Genomic DNA, 26825 nt, shown 5'->3' with positions numbered 1-26825 from the left:
TTACGGCGGCGAGCTGATTCGGCGCGTTTCCCCCCCTGCAGTCCATGGAGTAGCTGCTGAACGGCCTGTGACTCTTGTGAACTCTGACCCCGGTGGTGCCTAGGAGGTCGGTGAGGCTGTGACTCCGCCTCTGCGTGAGCACCAGGGGGAGAGTGGCGATGGAGAGGGAGCTGGAGATCAGGTCACAGCCGCTGGAGGAGCCACTGAGCGCGACGGGGTGCTGCGGACACATGCACAAATATAAAAATAATATCAGAGCGGAGTGTCAGACAGAATTACACTGTGTCTGTCAGAACTGTCAGAAGTATTTTACTGCAAAAACAAAACAAAAACAATCTAAAGGCTTTATAAACTATCATGAAAAATGTTCTGTTTGGATCTTTTAATCACGTTATAGTTGTTTCTCTTCTCATTTAACATCTCAAAGTTGTATTTAGTGTGATTTAAGCACTTTCTCATCTCAGCACAACTTTCTCGTTTATTTTCTTAATCAGTGATACACGTAGGAAGCCAGGCTGGTGCCACCTAGTGCAAGGCAAGGCAAGGCAAGTTTATTTGTATAGCACAATTCGTACAAAAAGTAGTTCAAAGTGCCTTACAGAATAAGAAATACATTAAAATCATAATAAAAACAAATCAAAACATAAATAATCATAAAGATTAAAATAAAAAAAGAGAGACATAAATTAGAGAGAAATGTTTTGAGCCTGGATTTAAACAGCGTCACAGAAGAGTCTGTCTCACATGTTCAGACTGTTCCAGGTTTTAGCTGCATGAACCTGAAACTCTGACTCCCCTTGTTTAGTCGTGACTCTGGGCACCAGCAGGAGGCCGGTCCCTGAGCTCCTCAGAGTGTGAGATGGTTCATATGACACTAACATGTCACAGATGGACTTTGGTGCTCGGCCATGGAGAGACTTGTACAAGCAGAGCTGCTTTAAAGTCTCTGAGGCACAGGAGCCAGTGCAGAGACCTGAGCACAGGACTTATGTGCTCGTACTTCCTAGTTCGAGTCAGGACCCGAGCTGCAGTGTTCTGGATGTTCTGGATGTTCTGGATGTTCTGCAGCGTCTCACAGCTCGTTTTGAGAGACCAGTGAGCAGAACATTACAGTATCTAACCTACTGGAGACAAACGCATGGATAAGTTTCTCCAAGTCTGATTTAGACAGTAAACCTTTGATTTTTGCTATGTTTTTTAGATGGTAAAAGGCTGCAGATGTTATTGATTTGATGTGGCTGTTAAAGTTCAAGTCTGAGTCCATTATTACCCCTAGATTTCTTGCCTGATTTGAAGGTTTTAGAGAGAGAGACTGGAGGTGACTGCTGACACTGTCCCTTTGTTTCTGTGGACCAAACACTATGACTTCAGTCTTGTCAGAGTTTAGCTGGAGAAAGTTGTTTTGCCTCCACTCAATTTAATTTCTCTCCAACTAGGTCAGGAATCAAATTACAATAGACAAAAAGCAAATAGCTTTGCAATAGCAAAAACCCCGGAAGTGCAAGTTCGGGCACCAGCCGATCAGCAAAGAGTGATATATTCTGTGTTGGCAACAATTCCAAAATCGAGAATTTAAAGCCAGAATGAAGAGAATGTTTGGTGAATTTTATCAAGGGGAAAGATGTTATTGCCCTTCTTCCTACGGGATTTGGGAAAAGCTTAATATACCAGTTAGCGGCGCATTACATACGTCAAGACCAAATAGCAGCGATTGGTTAAATGATAAAAAGTACCCGCCTACTGTCGAGCGAACGAATCCTAATGCTGCGAGGTCAGACGGTTTCTACGAAGTGAAATGAAGTGAAACCGGCTGATGAATCAGGCGAACACATAGGTAGAGTTCAACTGATTTTTGGCCAATGTCGAAACCGTCGTTTAGAATCCAGAGAAAACAATGGCTGATAAACTCGATATTTTAGGGACGATATGTGGGGCTGATTTAGATTTTCCACAAAGTATGTACTTTAAATTTACAACAAACTCACCCATAGCTGCTTTGTTTTTGCCACAGACCTTTAAAAGAACTGTGTAGTCATGTTTTGTGCATTTATCTAAACAAACCTATGCATATTCATTAGGCAGAAGGTCAACCAGAACAAAATATCGGCCTATGCTGGAGATTTAAGGTCAATAGCGGATTTGCTAAAAGTCCAAGTATCAGCCTGGTTAAATAGCCAATTGGTATAGCTCTCTAAGTAGGATTTGTCATGTCAGTTGATGTGCAGCTTTTCATAAGAGGGAACAGCCTCACAGCTCTTTGTTGTGATGACATGAGTCTGAACAAACGCCAGGTGAGAGGGGGTGCAGGTTTCACATCTACCATCTACTCCATCTACAGACGACGCTTTAGATTTATCGCATCATATCATATTATGCATTTCTTATCGAAAATGTGCTGTTTAAATCCATTTTGTATTTTTTTCTGAGTTTTCAATGCATCTTAAAAACTTACCAGGCTGTTTTTTTTGCTAACGTGTACATTAGTGCTGTAACAAGAACCGAAATATCGTGATATCGTATCGTCAAAGTTCTCACAATAATATCGTGGACCATTACAATATATTGAATTACAAGTCTCTTTGCTTAAATGAAGAGTTATGGTGCAGCAATAGCTAAAAAAAACCAGAGAGAACTACACAGACCATGATCCTTTGCTTCATTTCAGTGCAGACTACATGAAGAAATAACAGTTCTAACACTTTTAAGTCTTAGTTCTTTGGATTAAGTCTTGTCAAGGCTTTTTAAGAGGAAAAAGTCACATATTAACAGTTTAAGCTGTTTAGCCTCCACAAAATATCACAATAAATATCGTACCGTGAGATGTATATCGTGAAAATATTGCACAGAGAGATTTGGATATTGTTACATCTCTAATCCTGAGCCTCCCCACCATGTCGTGAGCTTTCCCACGATATCTCAATAAATATCGTACTGTGAGGTTCGTACTGTGACGATATCGTATCCTGAGACTTGGATATCGTTACACCAGTTCAGTTCCTTTATTGTCATTGTCATATAAAATAACAACAAAATTACGTTAGAGAATCACACCGACTGCACAGTATTTTAAAAGTGCACCCCCCTGTGACACACACCACGTAAACAGTACACCCACTATGTAAACATTAGAATGCAGTACTCGTGATAATATCAGTGCAGCAACAGACGGGCAATCAACAAATTGCACTGTGCATCGTGTCACCGTGGTAACCGCTGATCATTCCTACCTTCTCTGTGCTGTGAGTGTAGTTCTTGGAGCTCTTTGGCAGCAGAGGTTTCTTGGAGGACCTGTGGTTGGATCTATGATTGGACTTGTGACTGGACTTGTGACTGGACTTGTGACTGGACTTATGGCTGGACTTTTGGTTGTAGAGAGACGCTTTTCTCGTAGCGGGGGCGGTCTGTCTGCTCACAGGGTCCATCTCCACGTCACGCAACACCTGCACACAGACACACAACAAACGGATTCAACGTCCTAATCAGGCCTGTCCAGAGTCAAATCATTTTAATATTTTCTAAAACAAATATAAAATAAATGAATTTGTAAAGTAAAGATTTCTAATACCCTTTTCTGGCCTATTTCTATAGTCTGTTTTTCAGATCTTAAATAAACGCACTAACACCATTACTGGACACAGAATGGCCTCTTCTAAAAAAAAAAAAAAAAAATGGAGAAAGAAGCAGTGAGTTTGTTTAAAGTCTGAGTGTGCCAGAGTTACCACATAGTTGCAGTGGTCAGACATAGACACAATGAGGTTATTAGTTATTATTGTTTAAAGTGTGAACCGGTCATTAAACTGAAGGAGCTCCACCATTTCTTTACAGTGGTTGGACCGTACGCTGTTCTTTTTGACAGTTTTTGACATAAGAAATGGATTAAGAGCCCTAAAATGTAAATACACACATGCAAACACTGTAGTGATAAACTCTGTGCCCTTTTTTTTTTTTCCTGGCTCTTCTTTTTGTTTGCTTGTTGTTCTTTTCTTGTTGTTGTGTTTTTGGTTTTTGTTTTCTCTTTCTATGTGTGTTGGTCTTGTATTTTATCGTGTCTGTTTTCTTGTTGAGGTGCTGGGTATCCATTCCCTCAAAAATGACAAATTATGAATTAAAGAAAAAAAAAAAAAGTGGATTAAGAGAGTATGACGTCACCCACAGCGTTCAACTTCAGTCAAGTGAAGCTAATCGAGGCTGGAGTTTATAGCCGCTGAACAACCTTGGAGAAAGAAGGCACCTGATTGGTCTGTTATTAATGTTGATGCATTTATTTATGGACTCATCATCAATCATATAGAGTGTGTTCGTACAAATGTTTTAGAGCTACTGACAGCAGCAGTTACAGAGAAAGGGGCGACGTTTTTGTCAATATAACGTCAACTGCAACCAGAGCTCAAAGGAACCAACCACATCGTTGCAGTAGTTTAAAGTATGAGAGTACAGGAGCGCGTACCACATCGTTGCAGTAGTTTAAAGTATGTGAGAGTACATGAGTGTGTACCACATTGTTGCAGTAGTTTAAAGTGTGAGAGTACAGGAGTGCGTACCACATCGTTGCAGTAGTTTAAAGTATGAGAGTACAGGAGTGCGTACCACATCGTTGCAGTAGTTTAAAGTATGAGAGTACATGAGTGCGTACCAGATCGTCGCAGTAGTTTAAAGTATGAGAGTACATGAGTGCGTACCACATCGTTGCAGTAGTTTAGAGTGTGAGAGTACAGAAGTGCGTACCACATCATTGCAGTAGTTTAAAGTGTGAGAGTACAGGAGTGCGTACCACATCGTCGCAGTAGTTTAAAGTATGAGAGTACATGAGTGCGTACCACATCGTCGCAGTAGTTTAGAGTGTGAGAGTACAGAAGTGCGTACCACATCGTTGCAGTAGTTTAAAGTATGAGAGTACAGGAGTGCGTACCACATCGTTGCAGTAGTTTAAAGTATGAGAGTACATGAGTGCGTACCACATCGTTGCAGTAGTTTAAAGTATGAGAGTACAGGAGTGCGTACCACATCGTTGCAGTAGTTTAAAGTGTGAGAGTACAGGAGTGCGTACCACATCGTTGCAGTAGTTTAAAGTATGAGAGTACAGGAGTGCGTACCACATCGTTGCAGTAGTTTAAAGTATGAGAGTACATGAGTGCGTACCACATCGTCGCAGTAGTTTAAAGTATGAGAGTACAGGAGTGCGTACCACATCGTTGCAGTAGTTTAAAGTGTGAGAGTACAGGAGTGCGTACCACATCGTTGCAGTAGTTTAAAGTATGAGAGTACAGGAGTGCGTACCACATCGTTGCAGTAGTTGGACACAGAGCTGCAGTGGGAGCGTGAGGCTGTGGACTGGCGGCTGATGATGGAGTCTCGCACAGACGACTCGCTGATGGAGGAGGAGGTGCAGTCTTTACGGGCGCCGGGAGCCAGGACAGCGCAGGCACGGCACTTTCTCCGCCAGCGTCAACCTGCACGGACAAGGACAACGCTGTATGGCATCAGTCTGAATTGTACTTTTGAGCCTGGTATTTACTGCTATGCAACCATGTGTTTTTTCAGGTGAGTTAGAGTTCAGTACAGTAACTTTCTGGAGGTGGCACGGCAAACAAGGGCGTAGGTTTTCATAGGGACGGTGGGGACATGTCACAACCAATTTTTGGGGAAGACAAAGTAGCCCCTACCAATATTTACCATTTTATTTTAATAAACTAAAATATAAAGTTATTCCGATATTATTCCAAACTCAGTAGTATTCATTTAACATGTTTTAGTTCACATTTTGTTTATTAGACTTTCCGAGATGTATTCAGTGATATGACGACAGGGTTACTCCTCATTGGCTGTAACAGAGTGATGTCATTAGTGGAGCCAGGAGCCTAAACTGGGGAAGCGGCAGGACAGGGCCGCACCTGAAGATGTCGGCTTGAGCAGCGTGAGTGAAGACGCTGCACCAAACTTTGAAAAACTTTTCAAAAGGAACTTACTTGGTTTCATCTTCAATTAAACATGTCTTATAATGAGTCGCCGCGGAAAAAGAGCGACTATCAGCACAAGTGCACCTCCCAAGCGGAGCCCTACTCATGCTCTGTGAGACCCCGACTCCACTGACAATATTCCATGGAAAAATGTTTGGACATGACCTCACAAATATCTCATCACCAACAAGCAAAGGGAAATCTGCTACAAACTTCTACATCGCTGTTATCCACTAAAGAATCATCTGAGAAGGACAATGGACACAAACTGAAAAATGAAACCACCTCTCACTTATTTTGGACCTGCCCAGACTCTGTGTGGTTTTGGAAAGAATTCATAAAACATATGGTTGGGATGGGGGCACGTCACTCTGAGTATATACACACACATTTGTTTACATTTTACAGAAACAAAACTTAAAACTGCTTATCTAATTTGCATAAAGTAGCGCTAAAAAAAACACAAAAAAACAGCTCTGTTCTTGTGGTGCCAGAGCCAAAACGTGGGACTGTGAGGCCACAACTCCAGTGTTTGCGCTGTTTACGCTATGCAAAACAACCTACATTTGGTTTGTTGATTAAAAATTAACATAATCGATGAAATACTTAATGATCATTTACCGATTAGTAGTGATGGGCAAATGAGACGGAGCTCCGGAGCACATCTTGTTCTTTCTGAAACAAGTTGCTCTGAAGCACTGCCTTGTGCTTGAGCTCATCTTGCAGCAGCCGCTCACGTGACCAAAGTGTGGAAGTGTCGGTCCCTCCCCCTACTGCTTCACTCTGCGTGTCAGTCGCTTCAGTGTATCGAAGCGTTTCATTGGCTCAGCAAATGTTCCGCTCTGCGATTGGTTCAGAGTGTTTCAGAGTGTTCCGCGCACTTCCTTGGTTTGACAAACGCTAAACTGCTACAGTATAAAAGATGCACCAATATTTCTTAAAAATGTTTGGTAGTGAGGAGTATTGTGTGACGTTAGTGGTGATTTTGGCGACTTTTGGCGACTTTTGGCATTTGTTTCATTTTCGGTGGCATCTACAAGTGGAAAAAAGTGATTCATGGTTTGGGATCATTTTGATCTAATTCCACTTAACAAGGAAACACCTATTTTCTTATTTACAGCTATTTATGTTGCTCTTTACATATTATTTTAAATCATCATTATTGTTGTTGTTGTTTGGTACGGTGTATGTTCTGCACTCAAGTATTGTCTTACACCACAGGTGTCAAACATAAGGCCCGGGGGCCAGATCTGGCCCTCCAAGACCTTTAATCTGGCCCTCGACTGATTTTCAACTAAAATATTTTAATTAAATTTTCTATTAAAATATTGGTAATTTTCTGTGCCGCTTAGCATAGCAGCGTCTCTGTACGTGGCCCCTCCCACCAGAGCAGCACAAATGAAGACTTGTCTCTTTCCAAACGCTCTTAAAGGACGATCGTTTTGACTGTTGACCGTGACACCCTCATCAGAAAAATGTCCAAAATGAGAAAAGTGGAGCCGAGTGCAGGATTTTCCAAGAAAAATTGACTCGTTCCAATTTGCATACAAGTTAATGTTAAAACATTGTGTTGAAATTGCATGCAAAGAGTTCATCAATTAAAAAAAGTTTTGTGTAATAGATTTGTGTTTCTCTGCACAAATATTTGAACTTATTGCTATTTTTGGGGGTATATATGCTGTGAGTTTTCTGATCTGGCCCCTTTGGGAAGTAGGTTGGATATGGCCCCCCACCAAAATGAGTTTGACACAACTGTCTTACACTAACAATACTTCATCGACGCTGAGACGCCTGCGTGCCAATGGTTAAATTTGTCCACTAGAGGTCAGTGTTTCTCCGAGGTCTCAGACACGTCGAACCCTTTGAGACAATATTGCGACTGAGGTGTCAATGCTTCACGAGGCTCCATTCGCCCGTCACTACCGAATAGTCGACTAGTCATGCCCATCCCTACAACAGGACTCAGCAACATTATGCTCTAGAGCCACTGCTGTTCCACTGTGAGCAAGGCCCCTTCCCCCTCACTTCCTCTCGCCTGAAAACATGAAGTGTGATCATATTTATCCGAGTGTTCCTCAGTCAAAACAGATTAGTCCTGCCTGGATTCATGCTTGAGTGTGCCTCTGTGTTTTACCTGTACTTGTTGTGAATGATGGCGTAGATGAAGGGGTTGTAGATTGTGGAGGCCTTGGCGATGATCGCAGGCACGGCTTTGGAGTACGGCGTTAGGATGTTTGCGTGTCTGAAAAAATAAAAATAAATACAGGAAGTGCTCCACTGTGTTTTTAATCTTCATACATCTTCACCGGACTCATGTGGATGATTTCAGACCTGGAATTGACAATTTCGACTGAATTTAAGGTGAAAGTGCGCACTCCATAACATCACAAGGTGGAACAGAGCATTTTGAGCTTTGGGGATAGACCATTAAAGTTACCTAGTGCACCTTTAAATATGCATGAATGAATGTTTCCCTTTACGTTTTAAGTGCAGCTCGACTGACCCGGCCCAGGAGATCATGGTGACGCAGGCGTACGGAGACCAGGAGAGGACATAAACCACGATGACCACAAACGCGATCTTTGCCAACTTCCACTCGCTGCGGATGGACTTCTGCTTGATCAGGGCGGACTTCCTCATCTGGGTCCCCAACCGCTCCACCTCCCTGAGAATGAACAAATCATTCTACTTTATTTATTTATATATATGTTCCAGAGTATGGCATTAAACAAAAAGATCTTGTATTTATTCAGTCTCACATGTTTTATTTCTGTGGGCTGCTTGTCTCCATGGAAATAGTTAAAATTAAATGCCTATATTGTGGAACATTTAAGGAAAAAGCAACATGGTGTCAAGCAAGTGGTGGACCTTCTACCAGAAAAGTTACACAATGCACAGTTAAATTTGTTTTATTTTCAAGTTTTAGGAAAGAAAGAAGAAAAAAAAAGAGGTAAACAATAGAAAACGCAGCAGTAAAAAAGCTGCAGTAGCAACAGAGCAAAATGCAAGAAAAACAATATAAGATTTTTCAACGTTTTTTTGAGTATTTGCAACTACGAGATGTGGGTGGGGGTAGGGGGTAGGTTAAAACTGATTTTTATTTATTTTTTTGTCAGCTAGCCACAAATGCGTTGTGTAACTTTTCCATCTGAGAGCTCGTCAAACGCTTTTCTCCATGGAGATGTTATTGCTTTGTCTGGAACGTTTCACAGTGAGATATTAAACCTTTCTGTCTTCATGGAGACCAAACCAGACCAAGTTACAGGCCCTGCTCACAATCAGAATGTCTGTTTTTCTAGGTATTTTTGAGCAGCAAAACCACCTGTAATTGAATAAATGTGAAGTAGAGCTGATTACTGTCATGTTCCTTTCCAAGTAGCTCGTCAAAGGATTTCTGAATGCTATGTAGTGTGGATAATAAGTAAAATTAGACAAATTAAAATTGTAAATGTGTCTAACTTGGTGCATCAATAAATGGATAATGGTTTATGTTTTATAAGCATCTAACTGTTCCCTATCGAAGGCCCGCTGTGGCTCTTACATTTACTCAGTTTCTTTGCAACTGCTGAAATTTGTAGCTCTCTGGCATTTTTGTTTTGTGAAGGTAGCTCACTGGAGAAAAAGTTTGGAGACTCCTGCACTAGACGGTTTGCAAGAACCCCGGAAGTTGTAGACAGCACACCGGCCAATCAGCGAAGAGCTGTGAAGCCATGACGTCAAACTCAAGCGCCTGTCTGGGTCCCTTTTGTGGAACAGCACAACAGTAAACAAAGCGTCAAGATGGATGTAGACGAAGACAGACATTCTGTGTTGGCAACGATTCCCGAGATCAAGGATTTAAAGTCGGAACAAAGAGAAAGTTTGGTGAATTTAATCAAGGGGAGAGACATTATTGCCCTTCTTCCTACGGGATTTGGCGCATTACAAATGTCACGACCAAATAGCAGCGATTGGTTAAATAAAAAAAAAGCACCCACCTACCATCGAGCGAACGAATCCTAATGCTGCAAGGAATCAGGCTAGATGACAGACTCCCAACCAAAAAGTTACCCAGTGCACCTTTAAATAGAGTTGCATAAAGTTGTACCTGCCGGTCTTGCGTATGGCCCAGAACATGTGGAGGTAGCAGTAGAAGATGATGGCGAGGGGGATGAAGAAGACGAAGCAGCAGAGCATCATGGTGTAGCTGCGGTTGGACACGCTGTAGGTCACGTAGTCCCAGGTGCAGGAGGTCATGAGGCCTTCAGGGATGTACGAGCCTGGAGGAACACAGCATCAGCCGCATTAGAAACAAGAAGGTGAAAGTTACGTAGTGCACCTTTAAGATCATTATATTTGTGATTTAGCTAAAAATGTTGGCCTTTTTTTTCCCAGTTTGGTAATATTTTTAGGTTTCAGATTTCGCTTCCTGGTTGTAAATCGTGAATCACACTAGGGAAACTAGAAAACTGTTCTAAGATACATAGAAATAATTATTAAAGTAAAAATCTAATAAAACACCTTTATTTTGTTGAAATAATGCTTAAAGTATCAGAAAAATGTGTTTGTTGTGTGTAAATTGTGCTAAATGTTTTGATAAAGTGAAAAGAGAGTATACTGACTCCAGCCCAGCAGGGGCGCTAGACTCCAGGCGAGCGAGTAGAGCCACACCAGAGCGATGGCCACAGCAGTGCGCCTCCTGGAGGACCAGCGGGCCGAGCCCAGGGGTCGAGTGATCACCAGGTACCGGTCGATGGAGATGGCCAGAAGGTTCACCATGGACGTGATGCCAAAGAGAGCTCCACAGAATGCGTACAGCTTACAACCTACGGACAGGACAACGTTATATCAAAGTTAAACCCACACCCGCTCGAACCCATTAACATTCCACCCGTAACCCGCCCACGCGCGTGACAAATCACACACACATTTAAAGCATTCTAACTGAAGCATCCATCAGAATACGAACTGAAAAGTTACGACTTCAAGAATTACAATCACAAAATGAAATGAAATTATCACACTTTCTTCATTACGAATATGAATTCACAGGCATTTACAGTGCAGAAGAAAACTTTTTCGAGATGCCTGGCTTTTGCACCGCACATGCCACTGACTGAATCAGGACTAAACCAGGACTAAACCAGAACTGAACCAGGACTAAACCAGAACTGAACCAGGGCTCACTGTCGGGATGGGCCCAGAGGTGCGCCCCTGTAGATTGTTGGGTGACCGCAGGTGAAAGGACTGGCAGAGAGCTCCACGCCCCACAGAAAAAAGCATAGCCGTTGCCTGATCGCGCTTTGCGGACACCATGCTCCGCGGACTCGGGGTTCTCTCTCTCTTACGTCCAAGATTAGTCTTGGTTTAGTCCTGGGTTAGACCTAGTAAAGTCGCTGGTGTAGTCGTGGTGTGGTCTTGGTTTAGTCCTGATTTAGTTCTGACCTGCCCATTTGTAATTACTACCCGCCCGTACAATTCCAGAACATTAAAATCCGCCCGCTTCAGCAACTATTTGCCCACGGGTACCTGACCCGGTGCAGGACTCAGCTTTCTAATGAAATCAGATCGTACTTAGTGTAATGTTCTGGGAAATGATGCCCAAAAAAATACATGAATACAAATAAATACTGTTCTGAATGAGAATGTGGTACCTGTCTCTCCAAAGACCCACTCCTTGAAGAGGCTGTTGATGAAGAAGATGGGCGACTGAGTGAAGGCCATGAGGAAGTCACTGACCGCCAGGTTCATGATGAAGTAGTTTGGAAGGTTGCGCAGCTTCTTGTTACTGCAACAGACGAGCAGTTTACGTTAGGGAGGAGATGGAGAATTTCTGCGTTTATGCAAGATAAACATGTAACATTTGATTTATTCTTATTTACAAAAACACTGGACATGATCACCAAGATGTTTATGTTATAATTTGGTGTTTTGGTTCAAGACGATTATCCAATCAGAAAACAGGATGAGCCTCACACGAGTCTCTCGTCTGAGTTGCCAGATTCAATGATTCTTGATGATTGTTACTCAAAGAGGAATGTTGCAAAAAGTAAATGACCAAAACTAAGAGCTTACACGTATTTAGCTCATCATGTAAAGGTCAACTTAGCTCTTATGTATTTAACATTCAGTCTATGGCAGTGTTTCCCAAATGTTTTTCTGGGGACCCATATTTTAAAAGTCACAATTCTTTGCCACACAAGTCAATAAACATTATTTGTAAATCATAAAATAAATTTGCAACCATTATTGAACATTAATGAGGATATTTTATTGTTGACTGAGTGATTGTGTCTCTCTGAACAGTTAGTATTACCATATTTTTTGGACTATAACGTGCACTAGATTATAAGGCACATTAAGCAAAGCAAACGGACGACACTTGAAGACTTGAGACTTTTTTATTTCCTACAAGGATGACTCAAACGCACATTGAGTAATAATGTGTTTAATACAGCTTTGTGCACTTTTGTTGATGTTTGACAGAAACTAAACTTAAAACCACATGGCTCATTTGCATAAACTATAAGCCATAAAAAAACAGCTCGCTCCTTGTGTGTTGATGCAGTTCAGCTTCTGTCGGACTAAAGAACACAACTCAGTGGAATATAAGAAAATCGGTTCGAGGTCAGTGAGCACAACCAGAATTAATACATAAGGCGCACTGTTGATTTTTCAGAAAATTAAGGGATTTTAAGTGCGCCTTATAGTCCGAAAAATACAGTACTGAGACACATTAGTTACATGCTTACCTATGTTCAGTGTTCAGTTTTCAGGATTGTGCTTTATATACAGTATAGTCGAGGCCCCTTTAAGACTCGTTGACGTTTGAGGCACGCTGTTCCTTTTACCGTTATTAGTCGTTTTGTTGTTGTTGTGAGTTCAGTTCAGTTAATAAAGCGACAGACGACTTTCTGTGTCTGAAATGTGAGAAGTTGTCGGCTCCTTTTTATTACGCCCAGCTTCCACAGTTCCCAAGTTTTAAACAAGGAAAAACATTAATCAGTGTTTCCCAGAGATTCCGTGCAGGGAGAAGAAGTGAGGAGTGGGGGGGTGCGTGGGATATATGTATATGTATATGTATATGTATAAGTATATATATAAGTATATGTATATGAATAAGTATATGTGTAAGTATATGTATATGTATAAGTATATGTGTAAGTATATAGTATATGTATAAGTATAAGTATATGTATAAGTATATGTATAAGTATATGTATATGTATAAGTATATGTATAAGTATATGTAATGAATAAGTATATGTATAAGTATATGTATATGAATAAGTATATGTATAAGTATATGTATATGAATAAGTATATGTATAAGTATATGTATATGTATATGTATATTAAAAAGTATAGATATAAGTATATGTATAAGTATAAGGATATGTATAAGTATATGTATATGAATAAGTATATGTATAAGTATATGTGTAAGTATATGTATAAGTATATGTATAAGTATAAGGATATGTATAAGTATATGTATAATATGTATAAGTATAGTATATGTATAAGTATAAGTATATGTATATGTATAAGTATATGTATATGAATAAGTATATGTATAAGTATATGTATATGTGTAAGTATATGTATATGTATAAGTATATGTATAAGTATATGTGTAAGTATATGTATAAGTATAAGTATATGTATAAGTATAAGTATATGTATAAGTATATGTATATGTATAAGTATATGTGTAAGTATATAGTATAAGTATATGTATAAGTATATGTATATATATGTGATAAGTATAAGTATATGTATATGTATAAGTATAAGTATTGCAGACCTACATGCGGATCGTGACAAGGAGACCCAAAAAAAATCTCTTTCGACCCACCTGAGGATCGCGACCCACTCTTTGGGAAACAATGGCCTATGGTATTTAATAGTAATCTTACAGGCTTTTATTTTGGTGACTTCCTGTGTGAGCGTAAGTAACGACTAAACAGAAATTAGTTTGATATGCTGAAAAGATGCAAAGTGAAGTCATCTACAGTTAATGGTGAAAAACAGAAAAACTATTGTGAAAAGTTATACAAAAATCCCAAAGATAGGAACAGTCAACAGGGGAATTTTATTTGTAAATGTATCTTTGAGCAACTTGAAAATGTCACTTCTAAATGAACGTTAAAATATGGATAACAGTTTAATTTTGTTTTTGTTAACCTCTTACAGCTCTTAACTCTTTTATGACACGGCACAGAAAGATTAAAAGTCACTTAACCGTCAGTTCTGGACTTCTCATTTCGACTGGGTGCCACACAACATGTCAAAAATGCTATATTCGCCGACAACAACATATTAACATGTTTTGTAAGTTTCACTTTTGTTTTGAACGTTCTGACTCTTCCCTCCCTTTGCTCTCCACGTTAAGTCACCCCCCCTTCAGAGCACCATCACAACACAATGAAACTAATAAAACTATTGCACATTGCATCAGGTTGGTGAAGTTTCTGTGTACATTTTTTTTTTTTTTTATCATGTTTTTGTATATTTATTAGGGATGTAACAATTTCCAAATCTCTCTGTTCGATATTTTCACGATATACATCTCTCGGTACGATATTTATTGCGATATTTTGACTAACAAAACTGTCAATATTCTACTTCTTCCTCTTAAAATGCCTTGACAAGACTTAACCCAAAGAACTAAGACTTAAAAGTGCTTAGAACTGTTATTTCTTCGTATTCTGCACTGAAATGGAGCAAAGGATCATGGTCTATGTAGTTCCCTCTGTCTTTTGCTGCACCATAACTTTTAATTTAAGCAAAGAGACTTGTAATTCGATATATTGCGATGGTCCACGATATTATTGCGAGAACTTTGACGATACGATATCACGATATTTCGGTTATTGTTACATTCTTGATTATTTATTGAAAAGGACCCGGGTGAGATCGCTAAATGACTCAAACATGCATGGATGACTCTAAAAGCTCTTCAGGCGTGTTTTTTTGATGCAGGAACAACATTATAACATAAAAAAAAAGGTCAATTTAACGTAATATTCTGTCTTTAAAATGATTCCTGACGTTTGGGTTTGAGAGTTAGTGCTTACCGTAGTCTGTTTGTGTGTCTCTGTTAATCAAATCCGAACTGGGAGTTGAACCGGCAACCTCTGAGTGAACCCGTGGAACAGCAGGCTCATTAGATTGCATATCGAGTTGCGGTCGGATCTCACGTGTTTATCGAGTCGCCCATTCAAACGCACCGGCTGTGACTATTGAAAATGTAATTACGTTTTAGTCAGACTTTGTAAACTACACGCTCAGCTCTGTCGATTCAGATGTAAATGTTCATACCGAATACTCCCTACAACTGTATAATACTCCCTACAACTGTATAATACTCCCTACAACTTTACTACAACTCAGCCTTATGTAACAGATAATACTCCCTACAACTGTACAAAAACTCACCCTTATGTAACAGATAATACTCCCTACAACTGTATAATACTCCCTACAACTGTAAAATAACTGATCCTTTTGTAACAGATAATACTCCCTACAACTGTCCAACAACTCACCCTTAGGTAACAGATAATACTCCCTACAACTGTACTACAACTCACCCTTATGTAACAGATAATACTCCCTACAACTGTATAATACTCCCTACAACTGTAAAATAACTGATCCTTATGTAACAGATAATACTCCCTACAACTGTATAATACTCCCTACAACTGTAAAATAACTGATCCTTATGTAACAGATAATACTCCCTACAACTGTATAATACTCCCTACAACTGTAAAATAACTGTTCCTTATGTAACAGATAATACTCCCTACAACTGTACTACAACTCTTTTTTTAAAAACAAATCATGTTTTTAGGAGGATTAGTTTTCTCCTTTTTTTTTTTTTTAGAAATAAACAAACAAAAGAAAACGATCCAGAGGTGATTTGTTTTTCGTTCTTTTACACAAACGAAGTGTCTGTTTGTGTCTCTTCAGTCTGACGTCTGCGTCTGAAGCTGAAGCGCAGATACGAGGAGACGAGACCCGCCAATCACTTTAATCTGAAGTCCAGATGGAGGAAAATACACTTCATCAGTCCTTCCCTCCCCCATCCTCCCTCTCTCTCTCTCCCTCTTTTCTTATCAGCTCCCTAGCTCTTTCACTCTCTCTCGCTCTCATTTTGTCTCCTCTCTCTCCATTATCCTCTCTCCCACTTTCTCTCTCCTCCTCTTTCATGATCTCTTACTGTCCCTCCCTCTCTCCTGTTCCCTCTGTCTCCATCTGTCCCCATCCCTCTTCTACCCTTTGTTCACTCTCCCTTTCTCTTCTTTTCTCACTCTTCTTCTCTCTCTCTCTCTCTCCTCTCCTTTCTCTTCCTCGCCTCTTTTCTCTCTTCTTTCTCCCTCTCTCTCTCTCTCTCTCTCTCTCTCTCCATCCCTCTTTCTCCCTCTCTTGGTCTCCTCCCTCTTGCTCACTCCTTTTTCTCTCCCATGCCTCCTCCCCCTCTCTTTCCTTTTTTACCTCCCCCATTCCACCCTCCACTTTCTCCCCATGCCTCCTCTCTCTTCTCTCCCACTCTCTCTCTTCTTTCTCCCATGCCTCCTCCCTCTCTCTTTCTTTCTCTCTCTTTTCTTTCTCCCATGCCTCCTCTCTCTTCTCTCTCTCTCTTTCTCTCTCTCTCTCCATCCCTAGTTCTCTCTCACTCTCCCCCCTCTCTATCTCTCTCTCATTCCACTTTCTCCCCATGCCTCCTCCATCTTTCTCTCTCTCTCTCTGATCCTCTCTTTCTCTCTCTCTCTCTCTCTCTTGCTCTCTTCTTTCTCCCTCATCATGCCTTCTCCCTCTCTCTCTCTCTTCTCTTCTCTTTCTCCCCCATGCCTCCTCCCTCTATCTCTCTTTGTCTTTCTCTCTTCTCTCTCCCCCATGCCTCCTCCCTCTCTCTGTCCCTTCTCCTCCTTCCCTCAATCACTCTTCTTTCTCATCCTCCCTCCTTCCCTCTCTCTCCTTCTCCCTCTCTCCCTCAATCCCTTGTCTCTCTCTCTCTCTCTCTCCTCTTTCTCCCCATGCCTCCTCCCTCCTCTCTCTCTTCTCCATCCCTCTCTCTCTTCTCTCTCCCTCCCTCTCTTTCTCCCTCCTCCCTCTCTCTGTCTCTTCTCCTCCTTCCCTCAATCACTCTTCTTTCTCATCCTCCCTCCTTCCCTCTCTCTCCTTCTCCCTCAATCCCTTGTCTCTCTCACCCTCCCTCCCTCTCTCTCTCTCTCTCTCCTCATTCTCCCCCATGCCTCCTCCCTCCTCTCTCTCTTCTCCATCCCTCCCTCCTTCTCTCCCTCCTCCCTCTCTCTCTTCTCCCTCCTCCCTCTCTCTGTCTCTTCTCCTCCTTCCTCAATCACTCTTCTTTCTCATCCTCCCTCCTTCCCTCTCTCTCCCTTCTCCTCTCTCCCTCAATCCCTTGTCTCTCTCACCGCTCCCTCCCTCTCTCTCTTCTCTCTCTCTCTCTCTCCTCATTCTCCCCCATGCCTCCTCCCTCCTTCTCTCTCTTCTCCGTCCCTCCCTCTCTCTCTTCTCCCTCCATCCCTCTCTCTGACCCACTTGTGTGGCGTTGGCATTAGTTCTCGCTCAAAGGTCGTGACCTCAGTGTTCTGTTTATCTGTTTATTGCACAACAGCTGACACATTTTCTCTGTTCACATCTGCCTTTCCACGAGCCGGAATCTGAGCTCAACAGTCCGACAGCTCCCCCAGAACCGGCCACAAACTGCTGACAACCTTTTTTTGATACTGAAGTTTTAAACTATAATGTTGTTTCCTCTTCACAAACAGACCTGGATTTACTACTAATAATAAAACTAATAATAAAAAGTTACTCAAACATGTGTGAATGAAACAAAACACAACTCCGGGTCTGTTTTTGCAGAGGTAACAACATTATAAAGTCAATTTTGTGTAATATAGGACCTTTAAAGTGAGACCAATCAGGGAGTCACATGCTCCTTTCATGGTTTACACATAAAAAACAACAAAACTTTTCCTCAGAACCAACAATCAAAGCACCAAACTATTATTTATCACAGGTAAACGTAGTGATATATTGTTTTCTGAATGTTCATGTGTAGATGTTTTCTGCATTTGAGAGACATGAGATACAAAAGAGCAGCTGAGACTGGATCGTTTGGACAGAGGTTTGTCATGTCAAAATACTGGATTTTTCTGACTATAAGTACTTTTTTTCATGGTTTGGGTGTTTTTCCTGCGACTTATACTCCGGTGCGACTTAAATATTAAAACTTTCAGACTGAAGCGGCGAGAAGTTCTAGTCTTGTGTGTCAGTATCTGCTGCTCCTGCTCTTCCTGTACAACTGTCACTTGGCTCTACTGCACATGTTTCCTGTAGAAAGAGGTTCTGTCCTGCTGCAAGTTGTGAAATATTCAGCCGAAAACGGTAATCGAGCAGCAGAAAGAAAGTTTGGAATGAGCGAGAAACTTGTGAGGGACTGGCAGAAAGTGGAGATGGAGAACACAACTTCAGGGGAAACGAAAGGATGCACCAAGAAACTTTCCTGAAGTCATTGGATGGATGGACAAAGCCTGGACTTCAGTGACACCGAAACCATCCTGTCGGGATTCAGAAAGACCAGAATAATTCTAACTGGAACTGATGCTGAGTCTGACGACAGTGACACAGAAGAGGAAGCGGCGCTCTGTTTACCTCCGGAGGTCGTGGAGTTGCTCAGAAGTGACACTGAGGATGAAGAATTGAATGGATTTTGTGATTTGGAGTGAGATGGAGAGTTTGTTAAACTTGTTCTGTTCTGTTGTTTATGTTATAGATTATCTGAAGAACTGTTCATATGTGACGTTAACAGTCTGTTGTTCTCTCTTTTTTGGTTGCAACTTAGACTCCGGAGAGACTCAGGCTGTGTTCAGACTGCAGCCTGAAGTGACCCAAATCCAATTTTTTGGCCCCTATGTGACCTGTATCTGATCTTTTAATGACAGTCTGAACGACAGATCCGATTTTTTCAAATGTGACCCAGACCACTTGGATATGTGCTCCTGAAACCGATACATATCTGATCTTTTGAAGTGCGACTTCAGTCTGAACGGTCAGTGCGCATTCATCCGACCTACACGTTATCAACAAGCCACATACGTCACTATTCTGCGCTGAAGTAGGCGAAAATTGTTAATGAACTCCGTGTCACTGAAGTGAAGCACATCACCACTCACCACTCTTGGCTCCGTCTCCACATCCACACGTTCCTTTCAACAGACGTCGCTGCTGCTGCCCCACAAAACACCACGGCCAAAAACCTCGTCCTTCTCCTTCTCAATCTCCTCCTTAAAACAAGTAAGTTGTTCATGTTGTGGCTCTGGTACAAGAGGAATTTTAAAATCTCCAGGTGCTCAATGCTCGCGTCCATGTTTGGACAACTTCCATAAACACAGAACACGCTCACTGTGGTTGACGTCGTCGTGTCTCCAGTGTCACATGCGGGACACTTCTGGGCCGTTTAATGTTCACACTGGAGTCACATACAAGTCACATTTAATTGGAAATGTGAACGACCTCGCAAAAACATCGGATTTCACAAAAAAATCGGAATTGAGCATTAAGCCCTGCAGTCTGAACGTAGCCTTAGAGTCACAAAAATACGGTAAATATTATTGTTTTGACGAGCTGGTCAGACTGGTAAGAGTTTATGTTCTGACTCAGCAATGAAAAAGAGAGGATGCCTTACAAAAAATGCCATTTAAAAAACTGCTCTAAAATAAAAGCAGTGCAACTTTAGTCTTCGCATGAGGTAAAATTATAAAAAATATGTTTATTTTGTATTTCCAGATTATCTTAAATGGGTCGATCAGAGTCAACCAAAGGTCCATATGTGACCCGGGAGCTGTAAAATGCCCAGGTCTGTTCTATGGTCTTCGGGATTTTATCAAAATGAAGAAGGGAGTGTTTGGTCAGCGTGTTCAGAAGCGTGTTGGCTGAAATGTCTTGCCTAAGGACACCACGCCAGAACAGAGCTGGAATCGAACCTCCGAGTGCTCTGACCGCTGAGCTGTCTTATCTGGTGTTGGACTGTTGCCTGGACGCGGCTCTGTGATGGACGCCTTGTTTCCGTGGGCCTGTTTCACATAAAGACCCGGGTCAGTGCTTTCTCCCTCAGGTCACATGTCCATTCTGCGTTAGATCTCCGTGGGGTTTTGGTTCTGTCCTGTGGGTGCGTTCATCGTGTGCCCACGCCTGTCCTCCTCATGCCCACTGATATTTGAATGGGCATTAAAGGAAGCGCGTGTAGGATTTTTATTTAAAATTTCCATAAACAGGACTCATCTGTGTTCCCAGATACGAGGTAAAACAAAAACAGCTTTTACTGAGGACAATTCTAATGCTGCTTTATTCTTTATTTTAATTCTGTGAGGCATTCGTTCATTTGTTTTTCAATATAAAACCAAAAATAAGAAAACGAAACAAACAACAGTTTTCTTCATTATTTGTCTCCAAAACCAAAATGAAAAAAGGGATAACGATTAGGTTTTTCAGTTTTCGATTTTGTGTTTAAATGAAGAATGGAAAAAACAGATAACGGACATTTCCTGTTTACGTGACTTCTGTGACTGCGATGCCGGACTTTTGCGCTGCATACGGACTGAACCAGGACTGATCCAGGTCTGGGAGGAGACCGGGACTACGACCAGGACCAGACCGAGACTGAGACTGAGACCAGACTGAGACCAGACCGGGGCCGGACCGGGACTGAGACCAGGACCAGACAGGGACCAGAGCGGGACTGAGACCGAGACCAGCGGTCCGAGCGGTTCCGTGTCATCATCTGCAGGCTGGTTCCGTGCGGGGAAAGCGAGAATGTGCTGTGGCCTACAGGTTTGGACGGGCTGCTCCGGTCCTCCACGCTCAAGAACCACGACTGGTTCCGAGGTGGTGCAGTACCCGGACAGAAGCGTGAATCCAGTTTGGTTGGTTATATTGTTTTGACCATTCGTCCTCCGCGCATTTGGTTCTTCCCGGGGAAAGTTCTTCTCAGGAGGAGGCTCCTGACATCACTCCCCACTCCAGCTCATCTGAGCCCGGCCTGAACCGTAGCTGCTCCCGCTGGTTGGAATAGTTCGTTTGGACCTGAGTTCGCGTTCACATCAGAGGAACTGCACCAAAATTTGGTATTTGGTGCGGATTCAATTGAACCGAGACCACCTCTTTTTTGATGTCTCGGTCTGCTTGATTTGGTGCGGGTCCGAGTCCGATTGAAACTTTCACACCAACGCAAACAAACCGAACTAAGAGCTCTTGGTTCAAATGGACCGTTTGTCCGTCGTACTGTCTGTTTGAAAGCACCCTAAGACCGGGACCAGACCGAGACTGAGACCGGGACTGACACAGAGACCAGACCAGGACCAGACCGGAGGCTCAGAGCCCACGGCAGGGCCGGAACTCGAAGCTGAAGCTCAGACCCTGTGGAGGCTCGGAGTCAAAGCTCGGAGTCCGCTCTGGTCCCAGTCTGATCCTGGACCTGGGTCAGTCCTGGTTCAGTCCGTATGCAGTGCAAAAGAAGAACACAGAAGTCACGTAAACGGTCGTTATCCGTTTTTTCCATTCTTCATTTCTTCACAAAATCGAAAACTGAAAAAACGAATCATTATCTGTTTTTTTCATTTTGGTTTTAGAGACAAATAATGAATAAAACAGATCTGTGCTTTCATTTTCTTATTTTATTTGGTTTTATATTGAAAAACGAATGAACGAATGATACACAGATGGTGATGACTGTTGTTATAATTTGGTGGTTTAGTTCTCAATGACCCAATCAGAAAGCAGAATGAGTCTCACATGAAGTCAAAAAGGACTAAATCCTCACTTTAAACCCCAGCACCTGCAGCCAGGAAACAGCTCAGAGCCTCTGCAGCTGCACTGTCCAACGTCCATCCACCGAGCAGCCCAGGTTCAGCTGTGATTGTAATAACCTTTTAAAACCATAAAACAGAGAGCTAAGAACCAATCAGAGCAGAGCGTTGCCGTGCGTTAGCCCTCACAGTGAGTACAATTTGCGTACAATGAGTTCCAGGGACTGTGGCTGGAGTCGGGAGGAAAAGAGAAAAACAAAACCAAAATGTTTTAAATGAAATCCAAAAATATGGTCCTACGAACTTACAGTACTGAATTCATGAATGTAAGAGTCAGATTTTGCCCGTGTGCCGTGAGTCTGTGCATGGAGGCGTCACGTGCACTGTGGCGTCACGTGCACTGTGGCGTCACGTGCGCGCTCCTGTTGGACCGCTCTTTGTTGCTATGTTACGGAGGATCTGGGATAAGAAGCTGAGATAATTTTTCATGTTGTGAGGAGCTTTGGAAAGCCTCTGATCCTCTGCACCAAAACATGAGCAGTGAAAGGGTCAGAGCAGGTGAGGCTCGCTCCGGCCTCATGACTCTGACAAACCAATCACGGTAATTAAGAATGAGACAGGACGCAATATAAAAAAGTAAAAAAAACAAAAAAAAACAGTACACTTTATTCTTCACGTGAGAAAGTGAAAAATGTGTCCTCTGCAGTAAACTCGTCCTTCAGTGCTGCTGAGGCAACACATCAAGTCCCACAGACGTAAACTTCTGATCCAGATCTCGAGCTCGTCTTGGTCAGGACCTGAGCTTGGACTATTTCACTTCTAGGTGATGAGGAAACCAGGGGACGCCCACCCAGATACAGGAAGAACATGCAAACTCCACATAGAAACACCATGGCAGCTCGGGAATCAAACCCAAACCCCTCTTGTGAGTGCTTATAATAATTATTTATAATGATTAAGATTATAGTGAACATTATTATTAGATAAGAGAACGTTTACCTGTCCCACATGGGTCAATTTCAGTGTTGCAACAGTCAGGATTAGAAGTTACATTTTAAAAGGTGAAAAATATGCAAGTTAAACAACAAAACATGAACATATTATCAAATATATTAAAGGGCCACTGTGTATGTTTTTAGATGGAGGGTCCACATCTCCAAATTCTTATTATATTTTTCAATAAAAATGTCTGTAATTGGATAAATGCACGTTGCATAAGTTTATACAATATTGTGGAACATTCTAGGCAAAGAAATGACATCTCTATGGACAAGAGGTTGGCTGACCAGAAAGGTTAGTGCACCTTTTAAAACAGACCTATTGTGTGTTTATGTGCACTATATAGTTATAATCTATGGCGCCCAAGGATCATTTTGTTATAATTTACACATTTTAAAAGACAATATGCATTTAAAACAACTTAAAAGAAACAAATCCACTGACTTCCATTTTAGAAAACTGTGGGGCCCAATAGAAGCTGACATCATCATCACAACAAAGAGCTGTGGAGTTGTCCGCTCCTCCCATGGATAACAGCACATCACACTAGCGAGTAACGGATTCTTTTCATTTGTACCAAAATGACAATGTAACGCTGCTGAATTCTAGCCAGACTGATGCCACCTAGTGTCTCCGCTCAATTTAATTTAATTTCTCTCCAGCGACTTGGTCAGGAATCAGAATACACTAGATCAGGCATGTCCAAACTGTAGCCCGTCAGACAATTTTTTCTTGGCCCTCAGGCTTCCAGGTGAATTGGCCCAAACTACCTTGTATCAAGCAACTTTTTTGAAAATCTACCTTGATAAAGCTGATATTTAATATTTAGTGCTTGGTTTTAAGGATCTTAGCGAGAATAAAGACCAGTCTACCAGGCTGAACACCAGTCTCCAGCCCTCGATCAGCCCTCTGCTTCGTCTGGGTTTAGATTTGTGGCCCTTGATGAAAAAAGTTTGGACATTCCTGCACTAGAGGCTTGCAAGAACCACGGAAGTTGAAGAGCGAAGAGCCATGACGTCAAACTCAAGGGTCTGTCTGGGTCCCTTTTGTGGTTCAGCACAACAGTAAACAAAGCGTCGAGATGGATGTAGACCAGGGGTGGGCAAACTTTCTGGCTCGCGGGCCACATAGGGTCCTAAAGTTTGACTGAAGGGCCGGACAGAAAACAGGACATAACGAGTTAAGAGCTCAGATTCATTACATTCTTATTCACATTTATCTAGGACTTCAGACGCGCTACACGTTTCATCGCTGCTGTGAAAGATTCAGAACATGAAACTGTTCAGACCTGTTCCACTGCACAACACGAGTCAATGTATATCATGAGTTCACCGTTTTCAAATATGACTGGTAACAGCTCAAAAACAAAGCTCACGCCAAACAACCACAGATATACACCTATGAGTGTGGTAAAACCTGCCTCCAAAATGCTGTACACATGAATAATTACAACTCAGAGTCCATAGATTCATTCATTCATTGATTTTTACCAACTCAAAATGGAAGCAGTTCAGTCTTATATCTTAAGCACTACTTCACTCATGGTCCGAATAACTCCTATAAGAACACTTTCCCATAAAGCATTGCAGCCAACATAATACGCCGCAACTCAATGTATATATAGTGCGCCATCTAATGTGCCCCCGGGCCGTAGTTTGCCCACCCCTGATGTAGACAAAGATAGACATTCTGTGTTGGCAACGATTCCCGAGATCGAGGATTTAAAGCTGAAACAGAGAGAATGTAAGACAATAATATCTTTCTCGTTAATGAAAGACGTTATTGCCCTTCTTCCTACGGGATTTGGTGCATTACATATGCCACAACCACACGCAGCGATTGGTTAAATAAAAAAGTACCCGCCTACCGTTGAGCGAACAAATCCTAATGCTGCGAGATCAGACAGTTTCTACAAGGTGAAACCGTCTGATGAATTAGGCCAGCCGAATCCTACAAGTATCACCAATTAAGAAAATTAAACTGAAGAACAAAATAAGCACGTCACAGTGGGCGTGTACAGGTGAAAAACTGCAAAAATAAGCGATTAAAGATTGCTCAAACTCTCCAAATACAAGTTCAGAGGGTAAATGATGAGGGGAACATGGTTGAAAGCTCTGAAATGTCCATTCTGCTTCAACTAAAATATCAAGGAATAGGTTGAACACTTTGAATCAAATGAGATATTGGTGAACACTGGTGGTGTAACGATATCCAAGTCTCACGATACAATATCCTCACTATATGAACCTCACGGTACGATATTTATTATGATATCGTGGGAAAGCTCACGATATGGTGGGAGGCTCATGATTAGGGATGTAACAATATCCAAATCTCTCAGTACGATATTTTCACGATATACATCTCACAGTACAATATTTATTGCGATATTACAAAACTGTTAATATGCTACTTTTTCTTCTTAAAATGCCTTGGCAAGACTCCAAATAACTAAGACTTAAAAGTGCTTAGAACTGTTATTTCTTCTTGTAGTCTGCACTGAAATGGAGCAAAGGATCATGGTCTATGTAGTTCTCCGTCTTTTTTTAGCTATACACGCACCAAGAATCTCGGACTTCTGGTCATTGCGCGGGCAAACTGGGAAGGATTTTCCAAAAAAGTGAGCATCAAATCTCCATGTTTGTTTTCCCAGTGGGATGCGTCTATTGACAAAGTCGATCTTTTCAAGTCTTTTGAACCATATCGCTTTTGTTTCTGGTTCTGATATTGTCATATTTTAGTTTTGGGATTCGGACATCGTTAATTCTGTGGTTGTTGGATCCTAACAGCGGGAAATGGCTCGAAAAATTAGTTTGTGAACTTCATAAATGCAAAAGTGAATCAGATCTGTGTGACTCAAACCTCCGTTCAAACTGTTTCCCTTCCCAACGGAATTGAAAAATAGTGAAAGGTGAAGGTGATGGGCAGGATTGATCCACAGGAAGGACGAAAAAGGAAATCTTTGACTGCCTAAATCATCCTGAGTTTGCAGAGAACATTTTGTATGTGAAGCGCCAACAAAGTAAAATCCCGATCCCTCGCTCAACCTTGGTTACATATTTAAAAAGTCAACACCAAAGCAAAAGGCACCAGCTGTTCACCAAGAAACACCTTCCACTGCAAAGAGACCAAGACGTGATGTTGCTGTAAAACCACAAGAACAAGAAAGTGCAGCTCAGTCTGTTTGTCTTCTGTACCTTTCGCTTAACAAACGGGATCCCGCTTTGTTGTCGCTCCACATACAAAATGTTTGCTACAAACTTGGGATGATTTAGACAGTCAAATGTTTCCTTTTTGGTCCTTCCTGTGGATCAATCCTGCCCATCACCTTCACCTTTCACTATTTTTCAATTCCGTTGGGAAGAGAAACAGTTTGAACGGAGGTTTGCAGTCACACACATCTGATTCCCTTTTGCATTTATGACGTTCGCAAACAAATTTCTCAAACCGTTTTCCTCTGTTGGGATCCAACAACCACACAATTACGATGTCTGAATCCCAAAACTAAACTACGACAATATCAGAACCAGAAACAAAAGCGATATGGTTCAAAAGACTTGAAAAGATCGGCTTTGACAATAGACGCATCCCACTGGGAAATCAAACATGGCGATTTGATGCTCACTTTTTCGGAAAATCCTTCCCAGTATGCGATTGTGCAATGACCGGAAGTCCGAGATTCTTGATGCGTGTATTGCTGCATCATAACTCTTAATTTAAACAAAGAGACTTGTAATTCGATATATTGTGATGGTCCACGATATTATTGTGAGAACTTTGACGATACGATATCACGATATTTCGGTTACTGTTACACCTCTAGTGAACACTGTCGAACATTCAGTGAGTACGATCATGCGGTGGCCCCGAGCCGTCCTCACCTGTAGAAGGCGTACATGACCAGCGCGTTCCCGGTGACGCCCAGGGTCCCGATGGCGAGGACGAAGACAGCGATTATGTAATGCGCATGGTCCGGCACGTCCACTTTATTGAAGAATGTCCCTTTGACGTGCGCGCTGTCCGGACCCATGCCTTCACCGGCCCGCAT

General features: G+C 41.8%; 1 protein-coding gene across 1 annotated transcript; it reads right to left on the bottom strand.

The window, feature by feature from the left end:
- Positions 1-26825, bottom strand: opn4xb (opsin 4xb). The gene is given in 11 exon segments (XM_055161615.1): positions 1-33; positions 35-220; positions 3228-3440; positions 5278-5412; positions 5414-5450; positions 8092-8199; positions 8461-8622; positions 10045-10216; positions 10559-10762; positions 11591-11724; positions 26659-26825. Coding segments are annotated over 11 exon segments (1551 nt in total).

This window comes from Boleophthalmus pectinirostris, unplaced genomic scaffold (genome assembly GCF_026225935.1).
Source record: "Boleophthalmus pectinirostris isolate CB_2022bp ecotype Guang Dong unplaced genomic scaffold, ASM2622593v1 HiC_scaffold_4, whole genome shotgun sequence".
Classification (NCBI taxonomy): domain Eukaryota; kingdom Metazoa; phylum Chordata; class Actinopteri; order Gobiiformes; family Gobiidae; genus Boleophthalmus; species Boleophthalmus pectinirostris.
The sequence above is the reverse complement of the archived record's forward strand: the minus strand, read 5'-3'. Positions and strand labels throughout refer to the sequence as shown.